At 49.2% G+C, this 23,278-nt stretch overlaps 1 protein-coding gene across 1 annotated transcript in view; it reads right to left on the reverse strand.

The window, feature by feature from the left end:
* Positions 1-23,278, reverse strand: part of IGDCC3 (immunoglobulin superfamily DCC subclass member 3) — an 83,189-nt gene that overhangs the window by 53,391 nt on the left and 6,520 nt on the right. The window contains exon 2 of the mRNA XM_085233731.1: positions 20,788-21,093. Coding sequence (XP_085089857.1) covers positions 20,788-21,093 — 306 coding nt within the window. The remainder of the gene's footprint in view (positions 1-20,787; positions 21,094-23,278) is intronic.

A 23,278-nucleotide genomic window follows, 5' to 3' on the forward strand; every position in this document is an offset into this window, starting at 1 on the left:
GATCAACAATTTAACAGGAGGCAGCTAGGGGATAGCAAGACCAATCCAAACAGTCTTACTTAAATTCCATCTAAATGAACCCAGTTTTCTGGGCTTTTAGCAATGGAGGGATAATGTATGGCTATTAAAGAGCATGTCAAAGCCCCAGTCACACAGTCTGGGCATTCAGTTAAAGCGAAGGTCACAGATATGTGCCCCGGGGCCAAGAGAAAAAGGCTCAGAGGAAGAGGAGTGGCCATCTGGTCCCCCGCTTATGCAGAGGTCACTGCTTTCTGTCACCCCCCCTCCCCGTGGCCTCTGACTTCTAGGACTCAAAGAGAAAAAAAAAAGCCAGGCATGATGAAAGCGGAGCCCTGATGTGCCGAGACAACTTGCTAAAAGAGCTCTAACTGAAACCAGCCCCGTGCTCTGTGCGGATCAAGGGACAGCTCTCACCCGCCGGCGCCCGCTGCGGCTCTGCCGCGTGTTTTTCCACGCACAGAAAATGCCTGGGACAAAGCCTGGAGCGGGGCAGAAACCTGCAGCCCTCCAACAGCTGCAACGGGGCAGCAGCGACCTGGTGAGATGCGCACGAATACAGCAGCATAGAGGTCGGGCTGGAAAGCAGGGGCAGGACAGAAGCACAGCCTGTTTGCAAAGGTCTCTGAAGTGCCAGATCCTTGCACATGCCTGAGAGCAAGATTGATGTTATTCATGCCCAGCGTGCTCGCTTCCTGCTCAGCAATGGCATGTGCACTGAATCGAATCCACTAATTGTTCTGTCCGCGTTGCCATTTGCAAACTGGATGGCTGAGGAGCCAAGAGAAAATAAATGAGGTGTTTATGAGAAGGAAGGCTGGTTTCATACTCTTTAGAAAAGCTGAACAGCGCTGATTCTCCGTGCCCCAGCCCGGCTTTCTGGGTGAGATGTGACTTTGAGCTGTGAGGGGCTTTTATGCCTCCGGAGATACCCATTCAGCATTCAGAGCAGAAGGGCATTACAGCAACTCTGCCATTTATTTTCAGAGTAAACAGGTTTCTTGTTCATTAATTACATGGGTCTTCAGATAACACGCACCATTTCCCATTACCTGGGCTCCGTGCACTTTGTTCCCTGCGTGCCTGAACACTGCAGTCGTTTTATCAAGCAATCCCGCTTCATTTTAATCTGTGATTTATCTGAGGGCCCAGCATTGGTGCCTGAAGGGTATTGTTTAAGTAACAATACTGATGTACACATTCCCACATCAAATGTCAAGGGAGAAGAGGGCTGCTCCGAAGGATGCATGGACTCAAAGGAAATCATTAAAAGCCACTGGCCTGCAGAAACCAAATTGGATTCCAAAAGAAAAACTAACAGCAGGCAGGAGGCCACTGGCAATCAGGCACAGCTTAGGGGGCAACAGCTCAGTTTTCCCCTACAAACTCTCATCATCACAACCCAGGTTTCATTTTTAGGCAGTGACAGTTCCATACTTCAATTCCTGGCTGTGCGGATCGGTATCGTTTGGATTTAATTCTTATTTTTCAACATCACAAAAAGTCCCTCTGAGGCAATGGGGACCCCTCACCTCCTCACTCCCCAACAGCTTTGCAGCCATTGGAAATTAGTGCAGTCCCATCAAAAGCAACAACTCCAATTAAAAGCTCTTGGAACCTTTCCCACTTTACATCCCAACGCACTCCTGTTACAGCACAGCTCAAAGAGAGCACAAATCAACCTGAGGGAACACAGTTCTGCGACAATCAGGAAGGAGTCACCTCGTGTTTGCTGCCTCTTCCCCTGTTTGCTCAGGGGCAGTGCTTACTTCTAGGATGCAACCTGCACCACAGTTGACTTAGGAGCTACTTCTAAATGAAGGAGCAGGTACAGAGCTATGTAAAAGGTTTATCAGTGCAGGTTGGACTGGAACCTCTGAAGGGTAGCAGGGAGAAGAGTTTCTGGCTTTAGTTTTTAAGTAGTTGTGTTATTAATGTCTTGATCTATGGAGGATTTGGGCCGCACTGTGAGCACGGGTGTCATCAGCTCTTTCCCTCCCTGAAGGCCAGCAGTGTTGGTGCTCTGCAGGAGCACAGGACACACAGCTACAGCCAAACTCTGCAGCAGCTTCCAAGACAAAATGGCTATAAAGGTGCTCCTTCCTTTGGAAGCCACTACAAAACAGAGGGAGAAGGGAAGGATGCCCCAAGAACAGTGAAGCTGCCAAGAACTGAGCCGGGCTGTGAGGTCCTAGGGGCAAGCACTGCTTTCTGAGTACTGTGGGACGTGGTGACACCACTCCCAAAAGCAACAGCATCATCAGAAATGCCACTTACTGCTCAATCATCAATAGACATCGTTGTATGCAGCACAGCTGCACTCTGAATTCAAACAGCAGCTCCTAGATAAGCTAGAAATGTAATGGATCTCCTCTCGAAGCAGTACAAAATACCAATGCCTTTAGGAAAAAAAGCATTTCCAATATACTTCACAACAAGGAAAGGATAGAGGAATTAGATGCTAATTCATCTGCAAATATAATTAAAATCAGCAACACTAAGACTTCATTGTTAATCTACTTGCATGTCCGTGTCATATATGCAACAAATCAGAAACAGGCCCATTAATTTACAACTTTACATATAATATATCCAGAACGTAGCATAATATGGCAGGAATATACAGGCAGTTCCATCTAAAACTCTGCAGTTGGTAAATTAAATCTATTTGCAGCAAAGTAAATTGAAATACATACTGAACTTATTACTGTGTCTAGTTTAATATCTACAAATGGGCTGGATTTCTCCAGGTGAATGTTAGCCATATGCAGTGGAAGAAATTTGGCTCTTTCCATCCCTGCTCATATTGCTCTCATCCTAGGGGTGCTCCCAAGCCCTGATGCTGCTGGGGTTTTGAGGTGGATGGTAGGGGGAGTTGCCAGCATGCACAATTGCCAAAATTCCACAGTCTTCCAAATGTTAATAGGAATAAACAGCATCTTTTCAAAGCATGGGTGTGTTTTGTAGTATCTGAGTGGAAAAATGGCCAAATCACAGAGTGGTTGGGGTTGGAAGGGACCTTTGAGATCACCTGATTCCAACCTCACACTATAGGCAGAGCAGGGCAAAGGGAAAGAGCCTTTAGAATAACAGAGAACAGCAATGCCAGAAAATAAAACATATTTTGCTGTGGTACTTAAGGAAATAGAAGACAACACAAGATGTAGCAGTAAGGAACAGAGCTGTTTTGGAACACTTCCATGGAAGCACTGTTTGGAAACTGGCCTAGCAGAAAACATCATGCTTTTAATTACGCAAACGAATCTACATAGGGGCCACACTCACTACATACCAACAGCCCCTTCTCTGGCACTCCCCAGAATCACACCCTAATGCAAAGCTGTTATTATTCTCAAAAAGGAGAAGAGTTTCACTGCTGCACCACGAGGCTCAACTCCAGCTGAGCACCTCTGCAAGAGGCACTCCTTTCACTCGTCCTCCTCCAACGCGAAAAGTAATGGGGGAAAACAGAAAATCACAGGCACCTCCTGGATATAAAGGTGTTTTAGTCCTCTGCAGAAATATTTAGATGCTTTCACACCCTGGTGACCGGGCACCGAGCTTCCAAACAACGCAGCCAGCCGGAGCTGGGCTGTGCTCTGCTAACTTCAAGCAAAGAATATCAGGAGCAGCACATGAGCCTACAATCAAATTTAATTTTCAGAAAAAAACAGCCCTCGTTCCACCCCCGCCAGCCTGCTCCTGCCTAATGGGCTTTATTTAAACACAGCTCACAGCAGCTCTCCCCCCACCCGCCAAATACTTTCAATCCATAATGCCTGAAAGGATCTTTCCCTGGACCTTGCACGGTTTATAGGGTTAATTGAATGCACACTGATCTACTAAGTGTCCAGAAGAAGAAGAGCCATTCTTTAAGATGTCATTTGTCCCCCCCAGGTCCCCTCCCCGGCCCCTCAGACAATGCTGTGGGGCTGTGCCTGGCCAGCCCTGGCCCCAGTGAGGTTATTGTTCCAGGGCAGGGGGGGCCCTTCGGAAACAAAGCAAAACAAAAGAATCCCTGACATGCCTAAAAAGGAGACTTCATGCCAGAGCTAACCTTTGAAGATTTATTCCCCGCTGCCCTTGTGACCCAATTCAACCTCCATTACTCAGGAATTCCCCAGACAAGCCCCAAAAGGCAGGGATGGAATTTCGGACTTTCTAACTCATTTGTTTGTGCAGGACAGGGTGGTCTGGCAACCCTGGCCAGAAAGGGGACTTGTGCGCTGGAGAGGGGCGAGGTTTGCATAGATACACATCTGTATTTATAGGTACTTTAGGTATTATATATAATTATGATGATTCCCTTGCCCTCTGCTTGAAATGACAAATCCCCACCCTACACAATGCGACACAATTGTAATAGGCTTTTGTGTGGTTGCTTCCCTCAAGCCTTAGAAGCTGCACACTTCTAGGGCTGGAAACTGGACGGGGCAGGGGAGGGAGAGGTTCATCTACATTATAAAACTGAAGTGTGTTTCTCTTGAGAATATCTCCAGTGGAGTGAGAACTTGGGAAATGCTCATTTGAGACATCTGCTGTGAAAAACACCTCTTGCAACAAAGGGTTGGAAGAGCTGCAGGCAGCCCTTAGAGCAGGGCCGCGGGAAATGCCCGGACAGATGTGTCTGTGCCTGGCAAAAAGTCAGACAAACCCTACAGGAAAGATGCAAGAGCCATGAAGTCAGACAGACCCACCCTGCTCATGTTATCTCCACATCGCTCTTCATCTGCAGATGGCTGCAACAGCACCGCTGGGGGCAGTGGGAAGAATCCAATTTAAGCACTGAAAACTTGGAGGAAATAGCTTGGGAAGGAGTCATAAAAATGTCACACACGCCTGGTCTCATTAGTCCAGCAAAGGGACGTGTCCCACCCGCCATGCTGAATGCAAACTGAGCCAGAGCATGAGATCGTCCTGGGGGACAAACGGTGCAGCCCTCTGAGCAAGGTCCTTGCAGCCCTGGGGTCTGGGCAGTGCTACGTGAGGTCTGTGGCACAGCACAGCACTGCCTGCTACGCCAGGCTGGGAATAACAGGGAAGCTGTGCTTGTGCTCCGACCAGACTAATGCTGCCAGCTGCCTGTGTTCCCTCCAAGCCTCCTGCAAAGTAATGCAAGCAAGATTTTTAGCCAGTGTTTTGCTCTGGGCTCGCTAATCAGCCGTGGCCTCCCTCGGACCCTTGCTCCAGGATGGCAAGGGGGATTTTGCATGCCTCAGGTGCTGGGAACAATGAGGTCTCGCTCTCCGGAGGAAGGGGAGAATTCTCTCCCCACGGGTAGCAGTGGGTTAGAAAAAGTGCCTGGATGGAACATAACTGCTTGCATCCCCAGCTGCCCACTGGCCCTGTGCTGCCTCCATATCTTGGGAAGAGCTCAGGCAAAGGTCTATCTTTTCCCAAGATACCATCCCCACACAGAGGAGATCCACTCCAGGGAGCAGTCGTTATCCCAGCCCCACTATGTTGTGCTTGGTGGAAAAAAAGTAACATTTTTGCTAAGAAATACCAATGGAGCTGCTGAATGCCCCAGAAGGCACAGCCTGCATGCAAGCAAGAAGCCAGCAGAGGCTTTTCTGCAGGTGACCTTAGAGACATTCCTCTCCATGAGACAAGGTGCTCTACACTCACCAGCACAAAACACATCGTTGCTGCCTTCTTTCAAAAGGCCTGGTCCTGCCTGCTTATGTTGGGAGTAAGGCAGGAGAACAGAGCGCTTGCGGGCCATTGAGCATGACATGGAAATACTCAAAGCCAACTGCTCCTCACAGAGCCAGAAAAGCACCACCAGCACTTGAAGCTCACAAGCACGGTGCGTTTAAACACTGAAATGGGTTACGTGCAACAGTTAATGAACTTTTTGCCATTTGTGCTTCTAAAAAAATCTAATTAGAACAGGAAATTTTGACGTTGGCTTTGAAAAAGCATGAATGACTCCAGCAGAGCAGGTCTGAATTCCCCTCCAAGCACCAATCAGCTCCGCAATAGAGCTCTGGACTGTATCAGCACTTTCCTACCCCTCCTGTGTCTTCAAGTCCCCTCTGAAAAATGACAGTGATAGCATTCACCTGCTTTGCTGGCCCTCACTAATCTTGGCACCGTCCTTTGTAGACAGAGAGCTGTTCTCAGCTTGAACTGTGCTGATATACACCAGCTGGATATCTGTCCCATTAAAGAGTAGGTGTTACTCAAGTCTATGTTCAATACCTAGGAAACAGGCTTGGGAAATGAGGTTATGCACACAGCATGGTGCTGCACGTAAACTAGTAAAAAGAGCTCTCCTTCTGCCTCGCTGATGCAGCCCTGAATGACTGGCTGATTACTGCACCTATATACAGTAAGGCTACACTGTAAATATGTCAGCATGGTGTCAAACAAACCTCAGAAGTGGTAAACACAAGGTGAGAGTCTGGAATGTAGAAACAATCACACTTTTTGCTGGCATTTGCTAAGTACATTGGCTAAATGTCTGAGCTGCTGCAGGAAGGAGCTTCACTCAGCACAGCACAAACCACAGACATGGATGCAACACAGCCTGTCGGGCTCACAAACCAGGGAGAAATTGTCTGCAAAATTCACCATCGGGTTATCTGAATCCCTTACAAAGTTACAACAGACTTACTAAAAGCCTCTTGGGTTTCTTCTGAACCTTCTCTCCCTAAGGAAGTCCTCAGGGGACATCAGCATTAAATCCCACGTAGCCACAAGACCTCAGCTAAAAGCCCCGCACACCCAAAATGCAGATGTGTCCTCCAACACACACAGGGCAGGCTGCAACACCCTCACTAAGTAAAACTCAATTAATCTCCTGACCCTTCTCATTAAGATAAATGAGGTCTGACTGTCACTTTACCTTGCCACCCTTTCACTTAAAACTGAGAAGGAAGCAGATTCTTAATTAGCATCCATTACGGGTATTCACAGGTCTCAGTGTAAGGAGTAAGCAATCTGCTATGGCTTAGCAGCCCTGGGTGACATCCTCCATCCCTGGGGGATGCCTGCCTTGTGCTGCAGGGGATGGAGCCCCAGCTGTGGCACCAGGGCAGTGCTACATCTCACCTCCAGCACAGAAGGCAGCCAGGTGCCCACGTCAAACACCTACAAGGTCTGTGTGATCTCTGCATCTCTTCACTGTGGTTAAGGCTTAAGGTTTTCTAGCTCTTAGCCAAGGTAACTCATCCACTCCAGTTAGAGCCAAAAATCCCATTCGCTGTCAGATGTGCACAAACTCTCATTAGCAGGGGAGAGCTGGATGGTGAATGAGCAACCCTGGCTGCCTTGCAGAGAGCTTCTTTTGTTCATGCCAGAGAGCTTCCTGCCACAGAATGCACACAACAGTTTCAGGAAGGATTAAAAAAAGCAGGTGGAACAGATTCAGGCTTTTTATACAGCCAGGGTTTAAGAAACTCACTGAGGAGCTGCAGCTACAAGGCCATTCTGACACAAACTGCAGGGCCCAAACAAAACCACGCGTACCCTCAAACATCCCAGTGCCGGCCACCTCTGACCTGCTTGCGATGCCTTCTGAAGCACAGCTGTAATCCTCCCAGGGCACGAATGCAAAGCGCAGCCCTGCATCTCCCAGCACTTCTCACCTGCATCTCAGGGAGGGGCTGCTACAGGGAACGTTAGTGAGGAATAGGAAATCCCTGGGCTGCTGAGGTTGTCCCAGTGCATCACACACCGAGGTGTGACCCAGGCACTCCTGCTCCACCCGATGGGACAATCAGCTCCTATCTCCAATGAAAGCACTGTGATCTCCATCGAGGAAGAGCAACAGATTTGATCCCGTAGGAAAAAAGACAAAATGGTCTACTGGCTGTTTTAAGAATTCCCGACTTGAGGAAGATGGGACTGCAGTTCAATTTTATCAGCTGCTCAATAGGTGTGTTTAATGAACTTCATCGCTACCTGGCTCTCAGCTCAGATGGGGATTAGCATTAAGCTGGGAGAAAACAAAGCAATTTGATGGAAAAACACAACTGAGGGAGGAATGCTATGGGGCCAAACCCATTAAAAAAAAATCCCCAAATATTCCCACGTTATAAAGAAAATAATAAATCTCCCACAATTCACCTTTCAGCAATCCTCAATTTATTCCCCATTAAAATCTCCTGGTTGTGCAAATTGGATTCAAATGAACGTATTTACATTTGCAGGAGGAACCCGACGTCAAGCTGTCAAAATGTCACTCTGTCACTCATGTTTTCATTGCTCCCTGTCACAACAGCGAGACGTTCCCCTCCCCAACGGCCTCCTTGGACACAAGGGAATGAGTGGCGGGGGGGACGGCTGCTGGCGGGGCGTCTCGTGGGGATGCCATGGTGCAGAAGTGTTGTTTGCCCGCGAATCCAGGCCCACCGGGCCCTTATTGGCATTGGCCGTCAGCCAAGCGCCGCCGGCGCACAAAAAGTCAATTTATGTGGGGATTTTCATTGACTGGCTGCCCCTCGTTCTTCATGTTTTTAGGGCGACTTATTACGAAAGCTGGCACCGGCCATACGCGGAGCTCTCGTGTAATGGTTTGACTCCGTTAGCAGCACCCAGGATGGAGACTGAATTATGGCTGGGGTTGCGTTCAGCGTGAAAAATATGTGTTATTAATTGAGGATAATCTACTGTATGTCAGGGATTACGCTGCTCCTTTCGCTTTCCTTAAAACCAAGCCCATGGGAAAAGTCTTTAGAAACAGATCAGACCCATAAAATCCCTCTGTTCTATGGGAAGTTTCTGAAAGCAGGAAAAATCTCCAGAACAAAAGTAAATCCCAAGTAGGGCCAAGATTTACCACTTGAGGCTACAGGGGGAAGGGGAAGCAGCAGTGACATTGCATGTGGGGTGGTTACAGGGCACAGGAGACAACCAAGGAAACAAAATCCAGGAGACAATCCAAAATAAAAGTAGTCTTTAAGCTCAGATCCCAATTTTTATACACAACTGCTCCCAGTGCAGAGATGGGAGCTTACCCATGCACAAGAATATCCCATGTTTTATTGATCGTACCGAAAAAATACAAAGCACATCTCCTGAATGCCCAAACCATGGGCACGAGACTGCACCAACCAGAGCCCCAAACCCCCCTCTCAGTTCTGCACTGAGATGTTGCCTTCGAGCTCATGACCCCAAGCCTACATTGCAAAGACTTAAATGCCATCACTTCACATACCAGCAGGAAAAGGAAAAAAACCACAAAATGAGATTCACAACCCCGTGCTCTAACAGGGAAAGAAACTTCCAGTCCTGAAGCAATTGTCAGTTTCTCATCCTGCAAAGCACACGGGGCTGCTTCCATAACACCCAGCAGTGATCAGCATTAGGCCTTCCTAATGTGTCTCTGAAACAATAGCAATTACAGAGTCGCCCATTCATATCTAAAGGCTTAGCAGACTAAAACTTCCCTCAGGAGGCTAAAGACATTTCATTGAAGCAATTATATTTATGTTGCATTAAAGTACTTTCCTTAGAGCCCCACAGTCACCTTTATACATAAGAAGCAGAGCGGTAAGGAGGAGCCATCTCAACCCATCCAAACTCCTCCAAGCAGACATTTTTGCCTGTTTAAAGACTGCTAAAACACACATCAGGGTTTCTTGCTGCCTTCTTTTTAATGTTATTATACTCGCTCACCCGTGGCATCTGACATGCAGATTGGAGCCTATTTACATGACAAGGAGCCAAAATGGAAGACACTCATCAGTTTATTCCGCTCTCCCAGCTCTTGGAGTCTCATCAAGGAGCCTGTGATGTCTGGCAGTGTTGTGAGACCCCAACTTGCGGTGTTCTGCACCTCTATCAACCTTAGCTCTCGTTATGGTGAGATGCTTTCAAGCTTTTTTCACTCCACTAATCATGTATGCTAGAAACAGGACTTCAGTATAGGAGAACAGCCAGAGGTCAACAGACAAGCGAAAGGAATTAATAATTTGGTAGGTTTAAAAATCAAAATTAAATATCTGAATTCAGAACCAGTGTTGTAATTTTGGGAGGGGAGAGACAGCCTGACTCCGAGCGTTTGAACACCAGAAGCTGTCAGCACAGTACAGTACTTATTTTCCTTTTTTCCTCCCCTTTTCCTACATGAAGCAAAGCAGTCCTCCAGAGATATTCCACCTATGTATTTCAGAGCATGCAGTCAAAAATCACGTTGTCCCAAAGCCCTGCGATCCAGCAGCTGAAAATCTCTCCCCTCTGCGTGGCTCCAGCTGCTCCCTCCCAGCACCTCTGGGGCTCCTGGGCCGTGCCAGCAGCTAAGATCCAGGGCTGAAAAGACATGTCTTGCAAAGCAGACGCTCTGGGGGAGATCTCAGCACTACTGCTCAGAGCACTAAGGAGGGAACAGCTTCTTTGTGTTCAACCCCTGGCTCAGATCTGGGCTCCCCATCTCCCTCCCAAGCTCTGTGCATTGCAGGGCAATAACTACCGCAGCTCTGCATGCTGGTGCTGCCCAGCTCAGTGACCCAAAGGCATTGCCCAGAGGCTGGGAACCGGCAGCCTGACTTCTGCAGCTAGCAGAGCATCTTGCAGGCGTGAAACCCATCTCTGCTGCCTTGCTGGACATCGCTGGGAATGCCATGGGCTGGGCTGGCCTCTGGTCACAGTGTCATGTCGCATCCAAGCTGTCCTGGCCTAGGGATGAACTCGTTGCCATGGCAGGAGTCAAGGCATGCGTCGCGCTGCCGGCACGGCTTTTTGTTGCTTCGTTCCCATCCTCTCGCAGTGCTGGAGCAGCCCAGCAAAAGCCAGCTGTGCGGAAAGCCCGAGGGCTCAGCGCTGCATCTCCCTGCTGCGCACACTGCCTTTCCCCTGGGCTGCCTCCCGCTGGCAGGACAGCACAACGGGGGAGAGATGCCAAAGCTTTGAGGCAGGAGCTCCGACCTCTGCAGAGCAGGCTTTAAGTGACAGCAGGTAGCTCACTCAATAAGGAGGTCGTCTCCTGCAATATCACCCTGGGCACAGCCAATGTGTTACTGCTGCGGGGATGTTTGTCACAGCAGCAGTATCTTTTAAAACACCTCTCAGCTTTGATTAGCCTCGGTAAAACTAAGGGTCTCTCTCATTCATACATTAACGAGTTGCTGAGGTTGGTATCCCTCGTCGCTACGGGCTTTAACAAGGAGAAATGCAAAGGTGGACTTAAAAATGAAAGCGCCGCTCCTTCCTGAGCAGCGGTTTCAGTGCCTCTGAGATTACAAGGCAGCACTGCTCTGCGTGTCAGCAAGCCTTGCCAAAATAATGAGCCTGCTTCCGTCCCAAACAGCTCCTGTTGCACTGGAGAAATGAGCAGAAAGGTATTATGGGCTCACACTCACCAGATGGATGTCCTGCTTTGTTCTCCGCTTACAGAAAACCCTACACATACAGTTTGGATTATCTTCATTGTAATTCTAATCACTGCCTCTCTGCAAGGCAGGGAGGGAAGGAGGGATCCTTGCCTTGGTCAGGAGAGCTAATTAAAAGTTGTGAGCCATCCAGGCTCCTTCGCATGCAGGAAGCACTCTTTGGAAGAGCAGGTAATCTCTCATTCTTAGGGGAGCCTAGTTAGTGAAAGAAAAATTAATCAGGCTTCCCTTGGGCAGGGCGCTGTGCAAGCACAAACCCTGCTTCTCCTGCAGGACCACAGAGGTGCTTCACATGGATGCAGGCTATACAGAAAGGTTTGTATGTGGTCCGTGGGTGCACAAATGCCTCTGTATGTATATCCAGTGCTGTCTTTTCTAAGTAGCTGCCTAGGAGCTGTAATGGGGTTGGACAGCTCGAAGCAGCGCAGGGCTCCAGCCCAGACCCAAACAGCTGGGAGGGGACCAGGAGGATCAGAGCCTCCATCCCCAATTCCAGAGAACAGATGGCTGTCACAGAGGTGCCCAAGGTCAGTAGGATGCCATCAGTGGAGCCAGGCTTCCCAAGGCATCAACCACCACACTGCTTTGGCCAAAGCAGTCATACCTGAATCCTTACAGCCAGCTCCCAGGTGCTGTGCTTAGGGTGCAGACAAGTCTCTGTCACTTTGATAGGTGATGGGCACCCCACTGCTCTGGGTTTCTAGGGCAGAGCCTACAGAACCCCAAGTGTGCCCTGGAGCGTCTCCTCCACACCCCCTTCTGCACAAGCCCTGTATCTATCTAAAGACAGATTTTTCCCAATGCTCATAAAATATTTCCAAGCCTTGTTACCTATGGGCTCACTTAAGATAAATTATTTTTATATGGACTTCTTCTTTCCCCTCTTTATTTTGGAGAGGGATTTTAAGCTGACCTACCTCTCCCCTCTCTGTGCGTTAGGATCACCATGGAAAGAGGCAGTCAGGACTTCCCATGTCACTGCAAAGAGCTCAAGATGAAGCAAAGCCCTCAACCAAGACTTCCAACAGCTCTCTGGGAGGGAGGAGGCTTATGGAAAACAAACACCACCAGACCTCAGAGCTGTTATGTGAAAACCAGAACCCCAAAACGTTGAGGAGCCAAGCCACAGGCTTCCACTGCATGGGACGGTGGCAGGGCAAGCACAGGAGATGCTGAGCTGCAGGAAAAACACACAGCAATGGGCAACCACACCAAGAAACAAGGGGAAACAGGACTGCTGCTGTTGCCTGATCCTTGGGGAGTAGCACGAATCCTGTCTTTGCTTCATGGGAACCCAGCTGCCCTCGGGAACTCTCCTGGCAGAAGGATGCTCTGCTTAATGCTCCTATCTTTATGCCCAAAGCAAATCCAAACACAAACAAACAGGATGCGTTTCTACTAGGTCTAGAAGGATCTGCAAACTGACTTTAAATGGCGCCGCTTAGACATCTGCAAACAGCTTACCCCCAAAAACACCCCCAAAAACTCTCACCTTTCCTTTTATGTGAAGACTTGGGAGTGGCCAAAGAAACACAAGAAAGATCCCGATGCTGGCCAAAACCATCTCGCTGTGATCCACAATGACTTGATGTGGCAGGATTGCTGCCCCTGCCCTTCCTGGGCACAGCAGGCAGGAAAACACTTGGTTTTCCCATGATGAATGAGCACAGAAGTATTGATCAAACGCAGCAGAGCACAATGCTGCAGCTGAAGTATGCACACACAGAGTCTTCTCTGCTAGGGCAACACCGTCGCTCATTTACACACCAGCAGCCTAAAACTCTCTCTTTTGTACATCCAAATTGATCCTCACTCTTAATTAGCGCTCTCAGTTGCAGCTAAATTTCATTTGTTTCTTCCAAACGTGGCCTGATCCATTGTCCCTCTCCTCTGACCTGTGAAAATTAGACATTGAGCTCAGTGACAGCGGTAAGTGCGAAATGCAGCATCAAAGGGGCATAATGGGGCCTCAGGACTGACAAAAAAACACCATTAATCAAGGCATGCTCAAGAGGTGCCAACTTACAGAGGCATGTGAGAGGTGCTGGTCTCAGGGAGGAGGGACAGGAGAGGATTCTGCCAGTACACAGAGAACATCTCTGCTCCTGGAAACATCCCAAGGATTTGTCTGCCTGCTCTCTCAGGGATCTCCTTGGCGCGAGGAGCGGGGATGGAGCTTCTCTCACGATATCATTGCTCTGCTCCAGCTGCAGCCTGGCCCCTACTGCTGTCAGGAGTGATGTGTGGGACACCCCACGGGATCACGAGGGGAGTGTCAGCACTTCCTCCTGTGCTTCTAGAGCTGACACAAGTGCCTGCAGGCTCCCAGAGCCGAACATGGCATCATTCAGACAGGAGAGCCCAGTGCTGAGCCCTTGTGTCATCCCAGGGCCGAGCCAAGGAGAAGGCACAGAGAGCACTGGCAGAGCACAGCGAGGCAAAACTGGGGCACAGTCACCACATGGAGCAGGGCCCTGCAATAGGACTGCAGCTGAGAGGTAAAGGGTCCAACTTCAGCTGGTAGAAGCAGAGAGACTTTCAATATCAGGAGTCCAAAGCTACGAGGAAAATCTCTGCAAAATTCCAACCTCTGCAGCCAAGCGGTGTGCTGAAACCCTTTCCTGCAAATCCACGTTGTTAAACAGAATAACTTGGACTCAGCAAATCCAAATGACTCTCACTTTCAAGGTCCTGCATTCAGAAGCCCACAATGGAGAACAATGAGGTAGAGAAAAAAACGAGGATCTTGACGCCGCATTCAGAAGGCCATCTGGTCCAGCCGGCGCAGCCAGCGCTGGGAACGGGCAGCGTTGTGAGTTGAGATTTAATCTGAGCCACTTATTGAGTGACCTCAGGCGAATCATTTGACCTCCTTTTGCCTCAGTCAACCCAACTGTAAAATTGGGTTTAAAGCAAGAACCTCTCTGAAAACCATATGCTGTGCCAAGGAGGAGTGGGAGCAGATCCCCTTCCCAGCAACAGGGCTGTGATGGTGGGTCAAGCCAAAAGTGGAGCAGAAAAGACAGGATCCAGCATCCCAACTGCTGTCTGCTCACTGATTCGTCCCTCCCAGCTTCACACCATGCTGGGGAAGCACGCAGGTCACTGAGGGACTGCCTTTGCTCATGTCACTTCCGCACCCAATGACCTCAAACATCCCAAATCAGGGTCCTCAAATCCCAATCTCACAGTGGGATCAGGGTGAACTATACAGCCCTGAGATATCTCTACCTACAGCTTCCTATGCCTCTTTATTTATTTGTATTTTGGGCATTTTCAGTAACTGTGAGTCACAGGCACGATCAGAGCTTCGAGGCAAAAGTAGCAGTACTTTAACTTGCAGACACTTGCTGTTACCCACCAGATCAAGAGCATCGATTGCTATGGTCAAACACTCTGGAACGTTAATTCCTACTCACAGCCTTGCCAATGAAGGGCAGCAGGAACACAACCCACTCTCACCTGAGCACCAGCACTGCGTTGGCCTCTTGGCAGGCTTGCAGTGAAGCAAAGACGCAGATGAAACAACTCCCCAGCTACCGTGGGTCCCCAGCTTGTACCCCAGGTGCTCAGAGGGCTTTGGAATAGCACTGACATGCACAGGGGTTTGCAAAGGGCAAATCACCCCATGTTCAGAGAAACCGAGGCACAGCTGGTTGGGGGGTTCGGCCTTTCTCGGGATATGAGAATGAAAGCCATACCTGTGGCACCATGCTAGTACCCCAGGCAGAGAACTGGGGAGCATCCCCACACTGCAGAGATGGTAGAATTTCTGTGCTCCGAGAGTTAATTGAGACAAATAACTCAACAGTGCTACCATTAATGAAATTCTTCTGATATATTTCCCCTGAGCTTTCTATAAATGACTAAGTGACATTACTGCCTGCAGTGCAAACCCCCAATATGAGAGATAACATTGCCGGAGCGAAGGTTGGCGCATCTACGTTAGAAGCCTTGTGGAGAAGTGTGAGATGATATTTAAATAACTATCACACTGCTACGAAATGAGCAGCCGAGAGAAATATGGCCTTATAATACGCTCGAGTCTCAGGACGGATTCTGGCTCTTAGATGCAGACATTGAAATGCGGCGGGTGGTTAAGTGATAAACTCTTTTAATCCCCCAAATTGACAAGAATTGCCAGCCAAATCTCCCCGCTCCCCTCAGTGGCTCCTAAATCTGTATGCTTGCTTTGCAGCACATGTGGGGCCACAGTGTAGATGTAAGAGGCAGCATCATGTGAGCCAGAGTGTTCTGGAGGCAGCAGGAAGAGCTGATGAAGGGAAAGAACCCATTCACCATCATCTACCTCTCCTGGAAGCCTCTCAGTCTTTTTGCTCCACTCCATTTTATTTTTTCCTTTTCTTTTCCTGTAGCTCCTCTAGGGTGTTTTTCCCCCTAGAACCACTGCTACACACCCAGAATTAGTTCTGGGTTCACCAAGAGCTGTGAGAACGCAGAGCACAGACATCGGGAGGATGGAGGAAGTTTTAGGAGGAAGTTCTTCACACAGAGGGTGGTGAAGCACTGGAACAGGTTGCCAAGGAGGCTGTGGATGCTCCATCCCTGCAGGCATTCAAGGCCAGGCTGGATGTGGCTCTGGGCAGCCTGGTCTGCTGGTTGGCGACCTGCACATGGCAGGGGGTTGGAACTGGATGAGCATTGTGGTCCTTTTCAACCCAGGCCATTCTATGATTCTATGACCAGTCAGAGAAACACAGCAGGTATCAACACGAAGCCCTTCTGCTCAAACTCAATATTCAGCACTAGAGAAGAAAGAGCATTAAATGCAAGCGGTCACAAACAACAACTGTGTTTGTGAGTGCAGGAAACCTGGTATGCAGCACTGGGTGTTAAACTGTGATAAACTGCAAGTGAACAACAGCCAGAAGTTGCTGGGAGGAGCACAACTGTATCTGCAGAGCAGCAACGTGACACCAGGACACGTTCTTTCCCACCAGCACGTGTCTCACACCCCAGAACAGACCACCACAACAGCATCCCATCCCAGCAGTGAGAACAGCCTCACACGGTGCAAGCACAAGTGACAGGCGGGGCTCTGCTCACACTGAAGGCACAGAAAATCCCATAGGAAACACATGTGTTTAAGGTCTGACTTCCCAGACTCAGCCTGCACCCCACAGTGGCACTGCCCAGGAAATACCTTGGTGACAAATTTGGTGCCACCTTATATAAACCTTAATTTTAAATGCTAACTTCATAATGAGTGGAACAAAACTGTGTAAAAACATTTCACACTCTAAGCCTGGTTTGATCCCCCCAGTATGGCCTTCTTTTGTAATTACATCCCTTTGTGATCTCACTCTAATGCCTTGTATTGTGACCCATAAAATAATCAGCCCCCTTTGTCTCTCTCTAATCCTTTTAGACTTCCTTCTTGTCTCTACACTCTTATAAATGCTGCCATTATTTGGGCTCAGCAGCTCTTCCCACCACCCCAGAGCCTGGAAAAGGGGCTGCAGGTTAAACCCTGAATGTATTCCGTGCAGAGGAGCTGAACCCATGGGAAGATGTGGGCTGCTTGGAAAGCCCCACAACTCACAACCTCCTCCCCTCAGCAGCAGCTTAGCAGGGAAAACAACTCGTGAGCATGCATATTCAGCAGACCTCCCTCTTTTTATATTTTGTAAACGGCCTCCAGACCCTCAGCCTGGGAGTCTGTGGGGAGAGCAGGCTGACCACAAGATGGGCTCAGGATGGCCAGTGGGATGGAGGAATGGGATTCAGGGCTAGATGCAGAAGGGAAGGAGAAAGGGAGCCCTGTGGGCACAGGGGATGCAGGGTGCTAAGATGGGTGATGAGTGGTCCCCTATGGCAAGGCAGAGGAGGAGTGTGGCACTGCCAGCCCAGGTCTGTCCAGAGCTGCTCTCACATCCAAGCACTCACACACTGGGCCCTTTTCAACAAGCTTCAAGAAATGTCTCTGGATCCAAGTTGCACGATTGACTTACTTTCTCTTTTCTAATCTTTTTTTAATAGCACCAGATCAAACAGTGAAAATTGCTACTCTCAGGCTGGATGCGTGCAGAGCCTGAACCAATACCCAGTTAGATGGTGATTTCCAATTAGTGGTAACTGCTTGTTATTGAGTGATATAATCAATGGGTCTTACTTCACTGGCCGGGCTGTGATTTATGATGATGCAGAGCCAGCTCCATCAAATTACAGCATTGGCAAAAGGGCTGGAAATGCCACGAGACAACATGAGGAAGGCTGAGCTGAGCAAAGGGCAGCAGTGAGAAGAAAAGTGGAATCAATAGCCAGAGCTATAAGAGAGCCACAGGTGGCTGCGGGTCAGGGAGCTTCCAGAGGAGCGGGGTCCAGAGCTCAGGGGTGTCTTCACCCACAGACAGCAAAGTGCAGACGGGCTCTGCTTTCTGGATGGGAGGGACAGCCACAGCCAGGCTCTCCTGGACACCGCTGCCTCAGGAGAGCACCAAACTGATTTTAATTAAAACAGCACCGAGTCATGAGAAATTATGAAATTGTCATGAGGGAAAAGATCTGTATTCAATATACTGATCAGATCATAAAAACATGCTGCATTCCACCTCTTCAACCCACACACCAGGCTCTGAACAGGGGCAGAGACGCCAACCAAGGGCACTCCAAGCAGTGTGCCAGGCACAGGGTGGGAACGCCCAGGGCCCCTGCCTGGCTCAGCCACGTGTGCACTGCTTGCACGTTCATTCAAAAGGAGGTGACAGCACAAAAATATGAGCAACGTGCTTCACACACAACTTGCCAACCCACAGAGCAAACAAGATCTGCTTCCCTCTGCTCAGTATCTTTGCTTATTAAGGACAAAACACAGAAATTCCCAAAGACTTCAGACTTCCTAAAATTTCGTCAGCCCGTTTGTAGGAGGAAGGTTTAAAGAAGCGTTCGTTCCACGGGTAAACCGAGGCAGGGGAGTAATAAGATCCGGGGCGGATGGGACTGACAACACAGGCTGCCCTGTTTCCCACTTCTACACACACCTATCCCCGTGGCAGAGTTACAAACTGCAGCACCTCGGTTGTTTCCAGCTCGTGCCAAAGCGGGGATATCTGCCCTCCCAGCGCCGGCAGAGCCGCACGCGCCACGGCTGTGAGCCCCATATTCTTCCACTTAAACTTCGCTTCATGCCAACTGTCAGAGTACATTTGAAACATAAAAATATGATATCCAGCCCACATTTCCTGAATGCAAATATGTACATTCCTCCGAGCCAAGAAGATTATATTCCAAGCAATAATACAAAGCCGGGGTCTGTAATGGTGATATGAGACTAACAGCGTGCCTTTGAAGACAGCAAAAGTGCAGCGGAGCTCTCGAGGGGCTCTGCTCTGTCAGATCCTTTTTATTCCTCAGTAGCACGGCCTTGATCAACTTTCAAGATTTCTGTTTGCGAAAGGTTTCTGTTTCTCCTTTGCTTTTGTGCTCAGATGTCAGGCTCAGAGGGAAGAAGAGATCAGCGCTGGGATGAGGTTTTACCCACTGGCAGTGTTTACTTTGCTCAGGTCTGCTCAGCGCATGGCTTTTTTCTTCCAGGCAGCCAGCACCCATGGCTTCAATGCAGTGCTCCTCTAAGATGGAGCTGACAGTCCTTTGCTAGATTTGATTATCTGGAGCATGGAAGATCACTGTTACCCGCAGGTAAATCACCGTGAGATACAGAGGCTTGAGGAGACAGCTGGGATCTGTTCTCAGGAGGTGGAAGCAAGCCCTGTGCTCCCACCCGTCGCGCCAGGAGCTGAGTAGGGCAGCAGGTTACACCTGCCCACAGCTTTCCTCAGTCACTCCTGTTATCAGCAGAAGCTGTGGCATTGAGGCCAGGTGCCCTACATTCTGTGCTGGTCTCACCCAGATGTTTTCTCAGAGCCTGAAGCCAGAATGGGCTCCTGAGCATCTTCAGTGTGATCCCTTTTTTGTTTTGATTCACACGAAGATGGCTACAAAAGGAAATGCTATTCGGGGACACACAGCACATCACATACATATTGATGCCAGAGCCAAGATAACAATGTTTATTGACAATCTGCTATCCCAAAGGTAATTCCTCTGGCTCTCATGTCTCCTGTTTACAGGTCTGAGAAGTCTGACACTGTGCTTGCACGTCAGCCAGCTCCCAGCTCATAAATGCCAGAGCCATTCACAAAAGCGCTCCGAGGTTTAGCACCACAAGACTGACAAGTTTTAGATCCAGCTGCTAATCTGGCACGGACCCAAAGCCCTTGGCTCCTGGACAATGTCATTTCTTACACTACTGAAAAGCTAGGTTTGCAGATGGCCACTTCATGCACTTGGGAATTGTTAGACACAAGGGCTGAAGTGTTCCCTTGGTGGGCTGCCAGCGGACCCCAGCGCAGCGGGGAGCGGGACGCAGAGCTTCAAAGGGCCCCCCAGGCTGGGGACTGCCACCAGGGGACCCTGGGTCTGGCCCCATACTTTGCCATAGACTTTTCTGCTTTGCACCAAGAAAGCATATACTTTCTTGCTTGCATATACAATGGAAGAAGTAGTAAGGGGATTGCACACTAAGAATAGTAGTAGCCACCTTCCAAACAAGTTGGAAGACAATTCAATAAAACTTAATTTAAGAGATCAGCATTTGGCCAGGTCTCAGGATCTTATCAGACACCCATGTTCCCAGATTTACAGAAATCATACTTAGCAGCAACTTCTCATTACAAGCAAAAAGGATGAGCAGCAGTCTGAGAGCAAAGCCATCTACACAAGGACAGAAGCCACCGTGAACAGCTCCTGAGCTCTGCTTCAGTCTCAGGACAGATCCACAACCAGAGCTGGCAAAGGAGGAAGCCACCAGAATCATACAATCACAAGGCTGGAAACGACCTGCAAGATCATCCAGTCCAACAGCAGACACCCCAAGAGGACCACAGCCACTGCAGCATTTCCAGATGCAAGGGGCTGGAGTTGCAGCCGGCCCTGTAATTCTTCCTCCCCCACCTTTAAATTTCATTCCCTCGCTGACATTTTCATCTCTCTCCTCCTCCAGGCTCACCCACCAGACTATCTGTCTGATGTTGTTAGCCTTGCCCCCAAAGGCACTGCCACGCTTGATAGTAAATAAGACCTTGCTGCCTCCACACTGCCTGTCTTAAATAACAAAATGAGAGAAACCATGACCTTCTGAAGGTCTTCGCCTCTGGTTTGGGAAGTACTGCCTGCCAAGCAGAGCCCGTCAAGCTGCAAAGCTGACCCTGGTTTCAATCTCCCTGCCGTGGGCTGGCTCAGGCCACCAAGGGCCCCATTCACCCCTGCCTTGAGCACCTCCAGAGATGGGGCACACACAGCTCTCCGGGCAGCAGTGCCAGGGCCTCACCACCCTCCGAGTAAAGAATTTCCACCTGACTGCCCACGGCAGAACCACAGCGCGAGGCGCAGGCAGGACAAAGCCTCTACTTACTCGCTGCCTGGATCTTCGCCTTCCGGCTCACCACCAGCCCATAATGGTTTTGTGCCATGCAGTCGTACTCGCCCTCATCAGAGGAGCCGTCTCCCCGGACCCTCTGGAAGCGGGAGACGTACAGCGAGCCGTTGGCCAACATGAAGGCGTTCTCGCTGTCCACGATCATGGCGCCGTTCTTCCGCCACGTGATGGTGATGGGCTGGATGCCTTCCACCTGGCAGTAGAGGATCAAGGGCTGCTCCTGCACCGCTATGTCATCGCTGGGCTCCACAACGAACGCCAGCTCAGAGGAGTGACAAAAATCTGAAAAGCAAGGAGAGAGAAGGGCAACACGTCAGCAACAAGATGAAGCAACAGTCAACACTAAGGCAGCTAACAGGCCGTGATGAAAACATTCCAGAAAAACAAGCAACCTTTGGGCGTGCTTTGCATCCAAAGGTTTTGCCCTCAAAATCCCGGGTTCGGTTTCCAAAGGCACATCCACAGACACAGCCCTCCAAGGCTGAGATAAGTTACTGCAGAATTTGTCCCGACAACAGGCAAACCCTCGCTTCCCATCGTATAGATACACACTCGTTTACTTCTTTTGCCAACTGAACGTTTAAACTCTATGTCTTTGGCCTGCTATGCTTCATTTGGTCCAGCACACCTTTTTAGGGTATAATTTGCCATACAACCATGATTAGGCACTACAGAAGAAGACAGAAATAAAGCTACTGTTTAAAGGTTAGCCCAAAACACACACTGACACGAAAGACCAAGAAACAGGAGTCATATAAATATTTGAAGGGTGTAAATGCAGTGATGGAGGCAATTTTTTTATTTTTTTATTTTTTTAAGGGGAGAGCAATGAAGAAATTCCAGAAGAGCAAGAAAACTGCTATTTCCGAGCACAGGGAAAACCATTCTGGCCGTTCTCTTATGCAGCTCCCACAGCTCTGCCCTGACATCCAGCTTCCCCCCTTCTCCTGGGCTCCAGGGGCCCAATACCACGGCTTCCTGCAGAACTGGGATGCATGTGGCCAACATCTCCCAGCAGACAGAAGCCACAGAATGGTTTGTGTGATGCCTGCCTCTGGCAGAACCCAGCATAGCCAGGATCCCACCATGAAAAAGGTCAAACTGGGTGGAGAGCAGATCGTTAATGCATGGGAGGAGTATGAGAGTGTTATCCTAAAAGAAAAGAAAAGAAAAAAAAAAAAAAGAGGGAAAAAAAAAAAGAAAAAATGTCTGCCTTTTTTTTGCTCTGCAAACCCAGTGAGATTTTTTCTTTCTTTCTGCAAATCCCCATTGCTTTCTACGGCAACTTAAATTGGATTACGGGGGATAAACATTGAGTGCAACCTGAGCCAAGGCAGATGGACGGAGCAGACAAAGAAGGCCGGGGTAGTGCAGGCAGGTCAAAGGTACTGCTGTCAAGGTATGAGTGTGTGCAGGGAATGGACAAACTCTACTTAGTGACAGACACCTAAAGCACACACTTTATTAACCCATTAAGTCTTAAAACATCAGGCTAGCCCCAGCCATCTCAGTGATCTATCGCTCGCTGTGACTCCTCTCTTTATGAGATAGCCTTGGGGTCCTCTCTGCAAGTTACACTGCAGCCAGCACAAAGCCATCAATTACTTTATGAAAATTAAGGAATTGAGATGAATGCTCTGCATTTTTCTGCAAAGTGGACAGAGCCTCACCAGCACCAACCACGCTGGGGCCCCACCCCATGTTATGCAGGATAGGGACCCCCTCCTGCCTCCCCACTGAGCTTCTGGCTCCCTACTGACTGACCAGGAATTTAGGATTTAACATAAAAGACAATCAAAAGAAAACAACCAACACAAATCCTAATGAATTAAATGCTCCTCTTCCCCCAGTTCCCGTGTGTTCTCAGATAAAACAGCTTATTATTATATGTACAATAAAGGAAGAAAGGAAGAATCAACATAATTACATGCCCTTCCCACAATAGCTGTCATTATAATAACCATCATTAAGGCGTGTGATTGGAGATAATCATGTTTACCTCCATAAACATTCGGTCTGCATCCAAACCACGGGCTGCTCGAGCAGCAGCAGTGAGGGCACTCACAATTAGGACTGGTGCCCTCCGACACAAACTGGGCAGGGATGGCTGCTGGCTGCTCCTGGGGTCTCCTTGGGACTGTACCTCCAGGTGTGACACTGGGCATCGACTGCTTTGTTCCCTACAGATGCCTGACAGCACCAGAAGCACCCCAAATTCTGGCTCCTGGGATGCTTTTCTGACCTTGAAGAAATCCCACTGCCACTTTCCTGAGCTTCAGGGCAAGGCAACCAGCTGATGGGTGCATGAGGAGAGGGAAGCCCAGCCCCTCCATACATCAGACAGATAACAAGTGCTAATATGGGATTAAGGAAGAAGCCAAGCTCTGTCCTTCACCCCAACACCCCATATAAGCTCTGGGATGCTGCACCATCCAGTGCTGCACAACGTAAGGAGCAAGCATGAGAA

Source organism: Meleagris gallopavo, chromosome 12, assembly GCF_905368555.1.
Source record: "Meleagris gallopavo chromosome 12, MGAL_WU_HG_1.1, whole genome shotgun sequence".
In the NCBI taxonomy this organism is placed as follows: domain Eukaryota; kingdom Metazoa; phylum Chordata; class Aves; order Galliformes; family Phasianidae; genus Meleagris; species Meleagris gallopavo.